The sequence below is a fragment of the Manis pentadactyla genome, chromosome 16 (assembly GCF_030020395.1).
Source record: "Manis pentadactyla isolate mManPen7 chromosome 16, mManPen7.hap1, whole genome shotgun sequence".
Classification (NCBI taxonomy): Eukaryota; Metazoa; Chordata; class Mammalia; order Pholidota; family Manidae; genus Manis; species Manis pentadactyla.
The window spans coordinates 29596542-29610535 of record NC_080034.1 but is presented as its reverse complement, the minus strand read 5'-3'; the positions used below and the strand labels follow the sequence as shown (position 1 = coordinate 29610535).

Genomic DNA, 13994 nt, shown 5'->3' with positions numbered 1-13994 from the left:
GAGCAGGTAGGGATGATCAAGGAGAAATATGAGCACCGGATGCTGCTGAAGCACATGCCCTCTGAGTTCCACCTATTCCTGGACCACATCGCCAGCCTCGACTACTTCACCAAGCCTGATTACCAGGTGGGAGTCTGTCCCCAGACCCTGCACCCCAGACACCCCTCTGAGGGTGACTCTCCAGCAGCACCTATTCCACTGAGGTCCCAGGCCCGGAGCCCCTGCCACCTTGGTCTTAGCATCTCTCCCTGCTCTTCCAACTGCGTGAAAGTGTCTTGTGCTCATGTAAACAGTAGTCATAGCTAAGATTTATTGTGAGCTGCCCTGTTCTCAGTGCTTTTCACGCATTAACTCATTTAAGCTTCAAAATAAGCCTTTGGTGGAAATGTATGTTCCTTTTGTTATTATTCTAGCACTTAACAATTAATGAAGCCAGTGCTTACTAGTATTTTACACCAAAACTTTGCAGGTTGTCAAGTGGAATAATTATCCCTATGTCATAGATGAGGAGCCCTGCCTGATAGCATGGTTAGAAGCAGAGCTGGGCTTAGGCACATCTTCTGACTCCAAGCCCAAGGCACCATCACCACACCGTATGGGCCCCACTAAAGCTGACAGGAAAATGGGAGAGACATCAACAATGTTCTGCTCAGGATGCACTATGTTCTAGGCACCAGGCTGCCCATGCTGGGCAGCAGTGTTGGGCATGCAGTGGGTACTCAGTGCAGTGGGTCCTGCCAGCAGAAACTGCCACGCATTCTGAAGAGAGCCATGTCAGCAGAATGGCCTCGGGGCGCCAGAGGGTCTCTAACTGCCTGCCACTTCCTGAGCCCAGAGCCCTGGTTATGAGCAGAGAAGCCTCACTTGGGCCAGTAGGAGGCCATCCCCCCAATCCTAGCTCAGCCTCATGGGGAACCCCAGGCCATACAGCCATGAGCACACTTGCACTGGGCCCTGTGCTGGCTGCTGGGAATGTAGAGTTGGCAAATTGGCATGTGAACACTTCAAACCAATGCACCATGCCACTCGTGGGAGCTGTGTGGGAGGGGAAATCAGGGAAGGCTTTGGAGAGAGGAGAGGGCTAACGGGAAGGGCACTGTAGGCAGAGAAAGTGGCCTGTGCACTGGTGTGATCCCAGGTGGTGGGTTTGGGAAACTGCCTGTGGTTCTGGGCTGCTGCTGATTCTGCTGAGATGGTGGAAACGGCAGAGGAGCCCGCAGATGGTAATCAGGGGACAGATCGCAGAGGGCTTGTGTTCAGCTAGTGAAGCTAAAACCAAGATGATAATTTGCATGCTGATTTGCATATCATGTGCACGTTTTCATTCAAAATCAATATACCCTTCTCCTTCCAGTGTGCCCTGTCGGCCAATTCCTGTCCTGGAAGGCCCCTCTCTTACCCTGCAACCCTAGCAACTGACCCTTCCACCTGACTAGCCCCGGGGTCACCTCTCTGTCCTCCCCCCACCCCCACTTCCTGCAGTTGATCATGTCGGTGTTTGAGAACAGCATGAAGGAACGGGGCATCGCAGAGAATGAGGCCTTTGACTGGGAGAAGGCGGGCACCGATGCTCTCCTGTCCACGAGCACCTCTACCCCGCCCCAGCAGAACACACGGCAGACGGCAGCCATGTTTGGGTGAGTCTCAGGAGGGCAATGGCCCAGTGCGGGGCTGGACAACTGCCTGGGGCTGTCCCCAGAGAAGCCAGGCCTCTCCTCGCTTCCTACCTGGACATGCCTGGCGGTCTCTCCCATTCTTGGTGCTCAACAAGGTTCTCAAACCCCAGGAAATTCTGCCACATCTCTACCCTCAATCTGGGGATGAAGTGGGTGTCCTCACTGGGAGTTTGGACCTTACAGGGGGGCAGAGAGTCCTGAGCGAAATTACCTGAGCCCCACAGTGCGTCTGTTTCTCAGTGCTCACATATATAAACAGGTCTTGAGCCCAGGCACCAGGAACCCTGGGGTCTCAGGGGAAAAAGCTGCAGCCCCCGCCCTCCAAGTGCCAAGTGCTCTGGATTCAAGTCAGGCAGGTGATAAACACAGACGGAGGTGGCCCAGGGAAGGGCTAGGGTGAGAAGGGGCTCCCCACCCAGCCGGGGGAGGAGCCAGGGAGAGATGTGGGCAGGGGCTTCAGGAACACTGTCAGTAAGCAGACTCAACAGGACTTGCCAGAACGTCATGGTGTCCAGTTCTGTGAAGACTTGCTCAAGGAACCAAAGTGATTCTTCCCCTGGTCGAAGAGAAGATGGCTAGTGAACTGGATTGATAGTCTGGCAGGGCCTGAAAAGCAATGGGGTCTTCTAAATAAATAAGAGTGAGGTAGTGCTGTGCCTGTCCCAGGCAGCCACGTCTCCTGGCAGCACTCTGCCAGCCTGAGGGGGGTCTGGTCTCAGAGTTTGTGAACCATGCATGGTGGCAGACCTAGGGAGAGTGCCTCCATGCCAAGACCTCGCCTGTGCCCACTGCTGTGGGTGGCAGTCATCTCCGGGGTAGGAGAGGGCACCCCTGCCAGACTCGCACATGGCCCCTCCTGGCCCCTCCAGGGTGGTCAACGTGACTCCAGTGCCAGGGGACCTGCTCCGGGAGAACACCGAGGATGTGCTGCAGGGCGAGCACCTGAGTGACCAGGAGAATGCACCCCCAATCCTGCCTGGGAGGCCCCCTGAGGGGCTGGGCCCCAGCCCTCACCTTGTCCCCCACCCTGGGGGGCCTGAGGCCGAAATCTGGGAAGAGACGGATGTCAACCGGAACAAACTCCGGATCAACATCGGCAAAGTAACTGCAGCCAGGGGGAAGGATGCGCGTGACCTCCCCCTCCCACCTGGTTCCCACGCCCTGGAACCCCTCCCCATTCCACCTGAGCGCCCTCTCCCAGCCCATGCTGCTTGCCCAGCCTCTCTGGCCTTGCCCCACCTCAGGGCTGCTGGCATCCTCACCATGGGAAAACCACTTGCCCCCCAGCTGCCTCGTCAGCCCCAGCTCCTGAAACTCCCCTCTCCCGTAGACCCCCTGTGTGGTGGAAGAGGAGCAGAGCCGAGGTGTGGGGGTCCCCAGCTCCCCTGTGCGTGCCCCTCCTGACTCACCTACAACCCCAGTCCGTTCTCTGCGCTACCGGAGGGTCAACAGCCCTGAGTCGGAGAGGCTGTCCACAGCGGATGGGCGGGTGGAGCTGCACGAGAGGAGGTGGGTCTGGAGCCCAGGGGTGCTCAGAGGCCTCAGTCCCCTCTGCCTCCTCATGGCTGGTCTGGGGGAAAGGCCAGAGGAAGGGTGGTGGCGGTGAACCCTGGGGTGTTGAGAGGGTTACACTCGGGTCGGGGGTCAGACTCAGTTGGAGTCTGTGACAGAGCCTGGAGGGGTGGGGGATGCAGGGGTGCCAGCTCAGGAAGGGCAGAGGGGCAGGGGGCAGGCTGTAGGAGAGAGAGGCTGGGCCTCCAGGCCCGGGGGGGAGCTGAAGGGCAAGTTGGTCAGTGGGTGCTTCCAGGACGCTTTCCCTCGGGGCTTGTTATAGATGCCTCCGAGGGCCTGCCTCAATCCCTCAGCTTTGGGGGAGGGTACTGGAGAGGGGCTCCAGAGGGGGAAGACCACACCGTGGGTGTCAGGGCTCAGGGATCTGAATGTCAGGGACATAGTTGGTGGGAGGGAGGATTGGAAAGTTTAGAGCCAAGGTAAGCCTTCAGGATGGGGGATGGGAAGGCGGCCAGTGGCCGTCAGGGACCAGGGCCAGGTCCCACCTGAGATCTGGTGGGTGAGACAGCCCTGGTGGGAGAGGCCCCTGAGAGACGCTCCCACCTTCCTGTGGCTCTGGGTGGCACTTCACCCCACACAAACTGAGGAAAGGGGCCTTCTCCAAGGCCCAGCTCTGGGGTGGGTACCCTTCCCCACATCCATGTGGTGCGCCTCCTCATTCCCCCACCTCCGCCGCAGCTCCTCCTCCGGATTCTGCCCCAAAGTGCACGCCACCTCTAGGATGGGGCACCGGCCCTTGAGTGTGGAGATGCCCGAGACAGGGGCGCCCAATGCTGGTCCCTGGGCCATCCCAGGACAGAGAGATGCGGGCCTTGCCCTCGGGGAGCTGACAGCCCTCACACACACTCGCACTCATGTGGGCTGGCCCACCTGGGACAGAAGACCACATTTTCACCCATGATAGCCCAGAGGGTTCAGGAAACAGGGACAAAGGAAGAAGAGTAGTTTGGAAGGGACAAGAGTAGAAAAGAGGTGGGAAATGCCCTGGACAAAGACAGCCCTGAAGAGCACATTGGCTTAGCTAGGCTGAACCATTGTTTCAGGGATGGTGGGGAAAAGGAGAGGGCCGGGGAGAGATTTTCTAGAATCTAGATTTTCTAGGTTCAGGATCTCATAGGCAGGGCGGAAGGGCCAGGGGGACTCTGGCGCCTTTGGGTGGGAAGAAGTAGGAAGCGGGTGGGACTTGGATCGCCTGCCTCCAGCCCCCTTCAGTCCCTCTCTTCCCTTGGCATCCCCCTCTCCTTTATCAAAACAAGCCATGCTCTCAAGAAAGGAAGTGACACCAGCCATTTACATGAAGTATAAATGTAAGACCCTAGGTGACTCCCTCTGGCTGTTTTTATTTTAAGCCTTATTAACATCAATAAAAATATTGTGTAGAGAGAGGAATTGGCAGGGCCATGGTGGGTGGGGGAGTATGTTGAGAATGCCCCACAGGTGGCTTGCTCTCCCTATGCTGGAGAGAGTGAAGCCAGCTGGTTGCCCACAGCCTGCGTGTGAGGGTTTGCGCAGCCCCAGAGCAGCTAAGCCCGTGGTTCCCAGTGGGGGCCCCCTGGTGTTTGGGAGAGGACCATTCTTCCTTGGTAGCATCCTGCAACTAGACATACCCTTACTTGGGGCTGGTACCCTCCCTCAACCCAGCTGAGAACCTCTGGAAGTCATATGCAATTCACAGCAGTTTAAGATAATGACAGAAAAGATGTGCCAAGGTAGGATCAGTGCCCCAGGGTAAAAGGTCAGAGGGGACCCAGTCCCTGCCTGGCCAAGCTCATGGCCTCTTGGAGGAGCAGATGCATAAACACACATGCTCCCTTCTGTGTTGAGAAGGGGACACAGGGAGCCCTGGGAGGATGCTAAGCCCCCATGCAGGATGGACAGGCTCCCTCCAGGGCTGGGTCAGACTGCAAAGGGACGTGGGGGTGCATGTGTAAAGGCACAGAAATGTGAGTATGTGGGCCTTTTGGGGAAAAACGAGTGAATCTGAGATAGATCTGGCTAGGGAACAGGGAAACTGAGCTTCCTCTGGCAGACTGAGCACCAAACTAAGGAATGTGGATTTTGTCCTGGAGCTGGGAGCCACTGGAGTTTGTGCGGGTGGTGAAACCTGCCAGGCAGGCCTGGAGGGTGGTGATAGAAAGACTAGAGAAACCACCTGCAAACTCAAGGGCCAGGTGGATGCGTGTGCCCTGGATGCAGCAGGAGGAGCCCTTGCCGGGACCTGGAGCATAACGTTGGCTTTAGGAAGACTAAGTTTCCCTGGAGTGATCCAGAGGAGAGTGTTACTTGGGCATAAGTACCAGATTTTCTTTTCTGCATGTTTATATTCCTGGAACACAATAAGCATCAAAAAAATATGTTGAATGAATGAGATCTTTTTAGGGAGTGAGGTTGGAGGGTGACAACACAGAAGGTGAATGGGCCTGGCTCAGGGTGGAAGAGGTGCTGTGGTCAGGAGGTTCCAGGTATCATGCTCCACTTGCCACCTACTTGGGGCACTTAGGGGTCCAGACAGGCCAGGCACTGAGCTCCACATGGGGTGGCTTTGCAGGTCACGAATGGATCTGCCGGGCTCACCCTCACGCCAGGCCTGCTCCTCGCAGCCGGCCCAGATGCTTTCAGTGGACACGGGTCACGCTGACCGGCAGGCCAGTGGCCGCATGGACGTGTCAGCCTCCGTGGAGCAGGAGGCCCTGAGCAATGCCTTCCGCTCAGTGCCTCTGGCAGAGGAGGAGGACTTCGATAGCAAGGAGTGGGTCATCATTGACAAGGAGACAGAGCTCAAGGACTTCCCCCCGGGGGCTGAGCCCAGCACATCGGGCACCACAGACGAGGAGCCGGAGGAGCTGCGGCCGCTGCCTGAGGAGGGCGAGGAACGGCGGCGGCCAGGGGCAGAGGCTGCGACCCGGCCCTGGGGGCGCAGCATGCAGACGCTGGCTGAGGAGGACCCTCGGCAGGTGCCACCCCAGCCCCCACCACCCCAGCTGAGCCAGGCTGATGGCCGGTCAGAGACATCACAGCCCCCAACGCCTGGCAGCCCTTCCCACTCGCCCCTGCACTTGGGACCACGCCCTCGACGGAGAGAGTCGGATCCCACAGGCCCGCAGAGACAGGTAAGGTTGGGCTTGCACCCCACTCCCTGTTCCCAGACGCCCACAGTCCTGGCACGTGTGTGCTATGGGGGCTACTGACTAGCTCCCAACAGCTGCAGGCTGTGATGAAGGTAGGCAGGTTTAAGGGTTCAAAACCATGCTCGCGGAGGAGGCAAGGCTTCCCAGAGGAAGTACCCTCCAAGTTCTGAGTTGAGTCTTTCACTTTGAGCAGTGTCAGCCAGGTGTAAGCAGGAGAGGGGCCTCCCGGGCCAAGGGGACAGTTCGTGCAAGGGCCTGGAGGTGGCAGTCGGGAAGCCCTGCACTGACTGCATGTGCCGTGAGGTAGATCCTGGGGCCCTGTCCTGGAGGGCCTCGGGGCTGTGCTAAGGGCTTAGGGCTTGATTTTAAAGGTTTGGTGAGCCACTGATGTTTTTTAAATGGGTGCAACATGATTTCATTAATACTTTTAAATGATCCCTTTGACTGCTGTGTGGAAAATGGATCGAAGGGGCACAGAACTGTAAGCTTGAGGCTGCACGGCAGTGCCAGTGGGACAATGCCCTGGTGGCTTGGAACAAAGTCGGGGCTCTGAACGTGGGGCAAGGTGGACCAAGCCAAGAGGTGTTGGGGAGAGTATTGAGGGTCTGTGACAGAGCCGAGGGGGTCTCGGCTGATGGCATCTGGGTGGATGGTGGTGTGTCACTGAGTGGCTTTGAAGGGAGCTTGGATTCAGACTTGGACAGAGTGACCTCCTGGTAGCTACGGGATGCTCATGTGGAGGCATCAGGGCTCAGGAGAGAGATCTCGATCGGAGATACGGATTGGGGGATCTGGGAAGCCACAGGAGTGGGTGATGTCACCCAAGAGGACTGTGTGGGGTGGGAGGGGCCCCAGGAGGAGCGCACAGCTGGGAAACACTCACAGCTGAGGGGTAAGAGGAAAAGGAGCCCTCAGGAAAGACAGAAAAAAGAGCCAGAGTGTGAGAGGAGCAGCCGGGGAGAGGTCCCTGGGCATCAGGGAAGGAGCAGCTGGAGGGGGGCAGGGCTGCAGAGAGGGCAGGGGGCTTCCTGCCATCAGGGCAGACGAGCCAGGATGGACAGACCGCAGTGGGGAGAAGCAGAGCCAAGGCAGGAGGGCCCCCTGAGTGGGCACAGGGGCAGGTATGCTGGGGGTGTGCAGGGACACCTTCTCATATGGGAGGACTGAAGGACAGGGATGGCAGGGCAGGGAGAGGCCAGAGGGTGGCCGACTCGCATACGCTGGGTTGAGGGTCTGCAGCATGTCTCATGGCATTTTGGTTATTTTCTTCTGACAAGGATGGGGTGTCAGCCGAAGGCAGAAGGCCACTGGCCTCGCTTCTCTGCATGGGGCAGAGGCTGACCTCTGAGCCAGGAAGTGGCATCAGCTCTTGCTCTGAGTGCTGAATGAGGTCCGTGTTCCCTCAAGCTGGGAGCTGGGGAGGGCCAAGGAAGGGCTGTGCTGCATTCCATTCGACTGTCCCATGTGGTGGGCATGCACCCAGGTGCTCTGGGAGATGCCAGCATGCAGGGCCGGAGCCAGTTCTGCTGCATGTTCAGATCGGGAGGCCCAACCTGGGGGCACTCAGGTGCCCTGGAGAAAGGTAGCTCCAAGCAGGGCTGTATTCAGGCTCCATCCCTGTGTCTCGAAAAGAGGACCTCTGAACCAAGAGGTGTATACCCCAACATTGCCCAGGACTCTGGAAAACTGGGGGCTCAAAATTGGGGACCATGAGCCCCCACCCAGAGAGATCCTAGCAGGCCTGAGTTGAAGGCTCAGCCAGAGCAGGGTGTGAGCTAGCACAACTGTGTTGCAGACTTGGACATTGTTCGCACCAGGACCAGCATTTGGGAAGCAGGAGAAAGAGCAAGATCTGTTTGGGGCTCCCTTGGCCCCCTCTCATTCATTCATGCATGCATGGATTTAATAATGCACCACCTACGCGTTCCACATGGACTGAGCATCTACACCATACTGGGGACAGAGGCATCAGAGATCATATGCACAATAGGTTATGCCCACAGGAAGTGCAGAGTCTAGAAAGAAGACAGGCAGTGGTGGTGTGGGGTAGAGAAAAAGCCCAGAATTAAAGGTAGGAGGTCTAGGTTCTGGACCTGGGCTCTGCTGGCCCTTTGCTGGTGACTGTAGGCCAGTCGGGTCTCAGAGTAATGGAGCTGAGTTATCTGAGAGGTTTTTTTCACCTTCAGATTCCCACCCGTGTCCTGAAAGTCATCCTTACATTGGGGAAAATACAGCCAAGGGGGTAAGGAGAGAGATTTGGGGGAGTGGGCACAGGCCTGTTGTACAGTCAGTCCATCTTGGGTTCAGGACCTGCTCTTGACATGGGCTAGCGCTGCCCATCTCAGCCAGACATGAGTTGTGTGTGTCTGGAGGGGTGTTTAGTGTTCATGGGCCTTGGCTTCCCTGCAGCATATAGAAGCGAGGTTGGTTAGTATACCACGACTGTGTGTGCATTTCTGTTGGTGTAGCATTGGTGTGTTGGTGTGCCCATACATGTGTACATCCATGTGGGCGTCCACATCAACATGTCTGTGTGGAGGATGAACTGGGCCTTTCAGTGTGTAGAGAAGTACAAAAGCCTGGAATGTTGGAGCTGGAAGGATCATAACAATCACAGCAATAATTCTAAGGACTAATAATAGCTGGCCCCATTCTGGGCACTTCCGTATCTTACATGAGTAGTCATCACATCAACAATGGGAATAGGCAACCCCCACTTAAAAGGTAAGGAGACTGAAGCTCACAGGAGCTAAGTCTTTAGCCCAGGGTCACCAGCTGGGAAATGTTAGAGCCAGAACTTGAACTCAGGCAAGCTGGCTCCAGGGTTGTGCCCTGAACCACTCAGTCTGAGGCCTGTGTGTTTAGGAGAGGAGCAAACTGGACAGAGAGAGCAGAGGGTTCATGCGGGGTCAGAGAGCTGGGGTGTGTGTGTGTGTGTGTTGCATGCACACTTGTGTGTGTGGCCATTGGCCGGGCCACGTCAGCAGGTGTGCCTGTGAGCATGTCAGTGTGCATGACGCCCTCTGTGTTTGTCCATGTGTGAGCACATGGGCTAGGCCTGTTTGGCTGTGTATTTCAGTACAACTTGGTGAAGCAGAGACCCTCTTTCCTCAAGGGCAGGGGAAGAAGCAGAAATGGACTGGTGTGTTTTTCTGTCATCCTTTGGTCTGGAGGGAGTCCTGAGCCCTGCCTGTGTGAGGGCTCCCAAACCTGGCTGCACACTGGCACCCCCCATAACGGGATTAAGTGGCTCAGAGCAGGCCGGAAGCCTCTATAGAGACTCCCTACCCTGCCACCTTTCTGCAAGGAATCCCCTCCTAGACCTCGTGCTGACTGCTCAGTGCTGATGTGTGAATTCCTCACAGTAGTAGTCATTAAAGATATGTCAGCTGCCCCATGGGAAGCAGGGACAAGGATAATGTGGAACCAGGCACAGTCTGAGAGCATCTATTGTTCTTTGGTGTGCATGCCATGATACTTTAAATTGTTTTCTTTACACACACCTCACTTTTTTTTCTAGGGAACTTAAAGTTGCAAATTAAAAGTGGCTGGGAAAGCAAGGGCAGAGGGGAAAGCAGTGAGAGTTTGTTATTTGGGGTAGGGATGTTTGCCATCCTTTGCCGGTTGTCTGGCTGATAACCCAGCAGGTCAGCGTTCCCTGAGTACATGGACTTTTGTTTGGCAGCCACTAGGACATTTCTCTGCCACGTGCCAGGCATTGCGCTAGGGAAGTGGGACAAAGATGCATAAGGCTTCATAGTCCTGCCCTTTCGGACAGCCAGGAGGGGTAAGGTACGGATGCAAAGGTGTAAACATGGATGTTTATGATCAAGGGCCATAAGCGAGATCGCAGAGAACTCTTCTCTACTGGGAGCAAGGAGACTGCCCAGAAAGCTGGCTGGCCTCACAGAGGTGGTACTCCAGCTGGGCCTTGAGGACACATAGGTGGCCACAGGTATTATCTGGTGTGAAGGAATAGGATCAAATCCCCCTGGTAGCTGACCAAACTGGCTGGGGTGTTAACCTTGAGCTATTCCAAGGGGAGTGGGCAACTGTGGGTGCGTCTGTCCCTTGATATCCCTGGGGGGTCCTCAGACCCCTAACCCTCAGCACAGAAGGGACCAGCTCAGAAGAATCCTAGACTTGGCCAAAAAGAAGCTGGAAGGCAAAGGAGGGTAGGGGCAGAGACAATCCCATCTGACAATTCTTTCTCCTCCCTTCTCTGCTGGAGGTTCCATGCTGAATCCTTGTGTCCCCATTTGACATATGCAAGGGGAGACACTGGAGCTGAGTGTTCCAGGCCTCCTGGGCTTTAGCCTCTAGCAGTTGGCCCAGCCAGTCCCCACTACCCCACCAAAATCTATCTACACTGGCCTCAGCCCCAGGAAGAGCTAGGGGTCAGGATGGGAAAGGTTTGGTGATGCCCAAGCCACCACTTCCATCCCCCACGTGCTGGAGACACTCAGTCCACTTTCCCTTCCCTCTGAGGGCATGAGGCAGGAGGGCACAAGGTGGGATTCTTCCTGATGGCAGCGAGGTGGCCAATCCCCTCCCATGGGCTGCCTTGTGGCTCAGCCTTGGAGAGGATGGGGAGAAAAACACTTTGTGGAGAAATGATTTTAATTTGCCACCGCCCTCCATTCCTCTATCCCGTTCCTCATTCCCAAGAGTGATTTGATTTGAAGGGTAACCACACAGCTTACCTGGCACAGCATTTACTCCACGGCAGGTACTGTTCTAATAACATGTAATCCTCACAACAACCTATGGCTGGGGACCACTGTTGCCCCCATTTCACAGGTGAGGAAGTTGAGGCATGGAGAAGTGAGGTAGCTTGTTTGAGGTAGTAAGTGGTGGAGTTGAGGTTCAAATATGAGTGGTGGGGCTCCAGAGTCCTACCCGTCTACTACACTCTGTTGTTAAGACCCTGTGGCCCCACCAGGTGATGGGGGCGGGAGTGCCCAGGCAGGGGGTGTGCAGGGAATGTTCTCCAGAATTCAGGAGAATGCAGTCCAGCTGGAAAGCAGATGGCAATCAGCTGCCAACACATGGCAGGTAACAGTCGCAGAGGGGCCTTCCTGAGGGGGAGGATCTCCCCCCACCGCCCCCCAGAGGGAACGCTGAGCTAGGTGGGGCTAAGCCAGGAAGGCTTCCCTGAGGAGGTGAGTGACCAAGGTCTCTGCAAGGAGGCCGTGGTGTGAGAAGTGCCAGAGAGGACAAGGAGGGGGAAGGGCGCTGGAGGCCGGAGCCTAGGTTCTGCAGCTGGACGGGGGGGGGCGCTGTGCACCCCCACACACACCCTGCCCGACCCTGCCCACCTGCCTAGGACGCCAGCGCCGCAGGGGCTGTGAGCGGTGGGTGGTCCCCGAGATGGAGCTGTCGAGTCTGTGCCTGACGCCTCTTTTCCCTCCACTCTCTTGGTCTCTTTCAGTTGGAGGAGGACAGACTCTCGGGGCACTCCCTCCCGCGGTACAGCCCCCTGCGACGACTGGCGTCCTCCGTGTTCTCCTCCTCCACGCTGGAGACCGAGCATTACCCTCACCCCGGCGGCGGCGGCTCCTCGGGCTCCTCCGGTTCCCTCATTCAGCGCAGCCGCTCGGCGGAGAGCAGCCCCGTGCGGGCGCCCCACCGGCGCCACGCGCCCCTCGCCGCTGGCAACCACAGACTCGTGCCCTCGGTGCTCCGCATCTCGCGGTCCCAGCTACAGCAGGTGTGGGCCCGCTTCACCCACAAGACCTAGGCTGGGCCCCCCCCCTCCTGGAGGGGGCAGGTGGGGGGGGTGGGGAGCAAGCAGAGACCATGGTTCCTTCCCAGGACGCAATAATCATTCACTCACACACCCCACTCCACCGCATCAGGCAATACGGCCCCCATTAACGTTGGCCCAAGGTACTGTAATATCCCCACCCCACATCTGTCCCTTTGCTTGGTGCCAGCCACGTGGTGCGGGAGGGGTGGGGCTGTTGGTGCAGTTTCCAGGACAGGACAGGGGCATCAGCTGGGGCCACCTGTGGCTCTAGAGGCCAGTGGAAACCAAGGTGTTAGGGAAATGAGGCATGCTGGGTCAGAGTCAGTCTGGCATAGGGTTTATTCTGTTTAATCTGCAATCTCTTGGCATGTCTGGGCTTGGCCCATCCCTGAAGGGAGTGGCAGAAGACTAGGACCCTCTCCTTGGGATGTGAGTGTCTGTCTGTCTTGTGGTGCAAGGCGCGTGGTCCTGTGTATGAGATGGGAGCCTGGCCAGCCAGGTTCAAGGTTTGGAGGGGAGTGCCTCTATACTTGAAGATATGGGGGAAGCAGCCCTGTGGCCCACTGGGCCTTTGCCATGCCGTTGCCACAGAGGACAGAGTTCCTGACTCTTGCATCTCAGTCCACTGAGTGCTGCCCTTCTCCAAAGGCACATGGGCCATCACCCACTAGTGGGATTGGAGCTGAGGATGGATGAAGAGGGGCCTCAGATCTACTGCTGAGAGGGCTCTGGAACCTACGGGTGACGGGAGCTAGTCTAGAAGCAGTGGCAGAAAGGGTGGTTGTCAAGAATGCTGCAGGACCTGAGAGCTCAGCATAAATTCCTGCCAGCAGCAGCCCCACCACTGCCCTTCTCAGAGGATTACTCCTTCCTATAGGTGCTCAGCCAAGCCAGCTGGGCCAGGGACTGTGGTGAAGGCAGAACACAGTATAGGCAGATCAGATGGGGATCTGGAGATGGGTAGGGGGTCAGGATGCCAGAATGTCCACTTCTCAGCCCCCAACCTGTCACTGTAGGGATCACCACGGTTCATTTCCTCCCTCCTGTCCATGTCAGCCAGCACTTCTGTTCTCCTGGGTAATGGGGTAGTGGTGAAGAGGGCACCAGGGAGGGCAGTGCCTATATAGGAAGGGAGGAGGCCTGAAGGTTTGCAAAACTTTTATTACCATGAGACTGTATCTTTGTATGTGCTTGTGTGCATCTTGTGATTATGAGTGTGCTTTTGTATGAACATTTGTGCATGTGGCAGGGCTGCGATGGATGGATGCTCAGGCTGTGCACTGCACAATTTCAGGGCATGCCATTTACGTAGACTCTAATGTGAATGGTACCCACTAAAGTTGCAGTGCTGCAGCCTTATGTGTGGGTGTGCATGAGTGTGCATGTGTGTGTGCGTGTGTTAGGAAGTCAGAAAGATTATTTGTGCAGTTCTTGGTAGTTTCCTATGTACCTACTCTCATTCTGGCTCCTCTCTCTACCCTTTTCTCTTTTTGATCTCTGCCTCCCTCCCAACTCAACTCCTTTCAATCCTCAGCTATCTCTGGCTGAAGTAGAGGCCTCACAGCCCCTGCCCCAGCCGGGGGTGGGGGTGCCATAAGTGGGTGAGCAGTGTCCTTCAGCTGAACTGTCTTCATGCATGGCCAGCAATGTGGTATGGTTCATTCACTTGAGTTATGCCCACACCCACTACACTCCTTTCTCCAAAATCTCTTTCTTTTTGAGGATATCTGGGCCAAGAGCACCCTCCCAATCTGGAAATGAAAGCCAGACCAGTTACTGGGCCAGTACTCAAGCCCCTCCCCCAACCCCATCCTGGCTGTTCACTTTTGAACCTCCCCAAGTTCAAGTCTGTGTTGCCCTCCAGGCTGT

At 56.7% G+C, this 13994-nt stretch overlaps 1 protein-coding gene across 1 annotated transcript in view; it reads left to right on the top strand.

Moving 5' to 3' along the window:
• Positions 1-13994, top strand: part of TTBK1 (tau tubulin kinase 1) — a 40547-nt gene that overhangs the window by 10899 nt on the left and 15654 nt on the right. The window contains exons 9-13 of the mRNA XM_036916797.2: positions 1-126; positions 1483-1637; positions 2546-2777; positions 3007-3185; positions 5797-6358. Coding sequence (XP_036772692.2) covers positions 1-126; positions 1483-1637; positions 2546-2777; positions 3007-3185; positions 5797-6358 — 1254 coding nt within the window. The remainder of the gene's footprint in view (positions 127-1482; positions 1638-2545; positions 2778-3006; positions 3186-5796; positions 6359-13994) is intronic.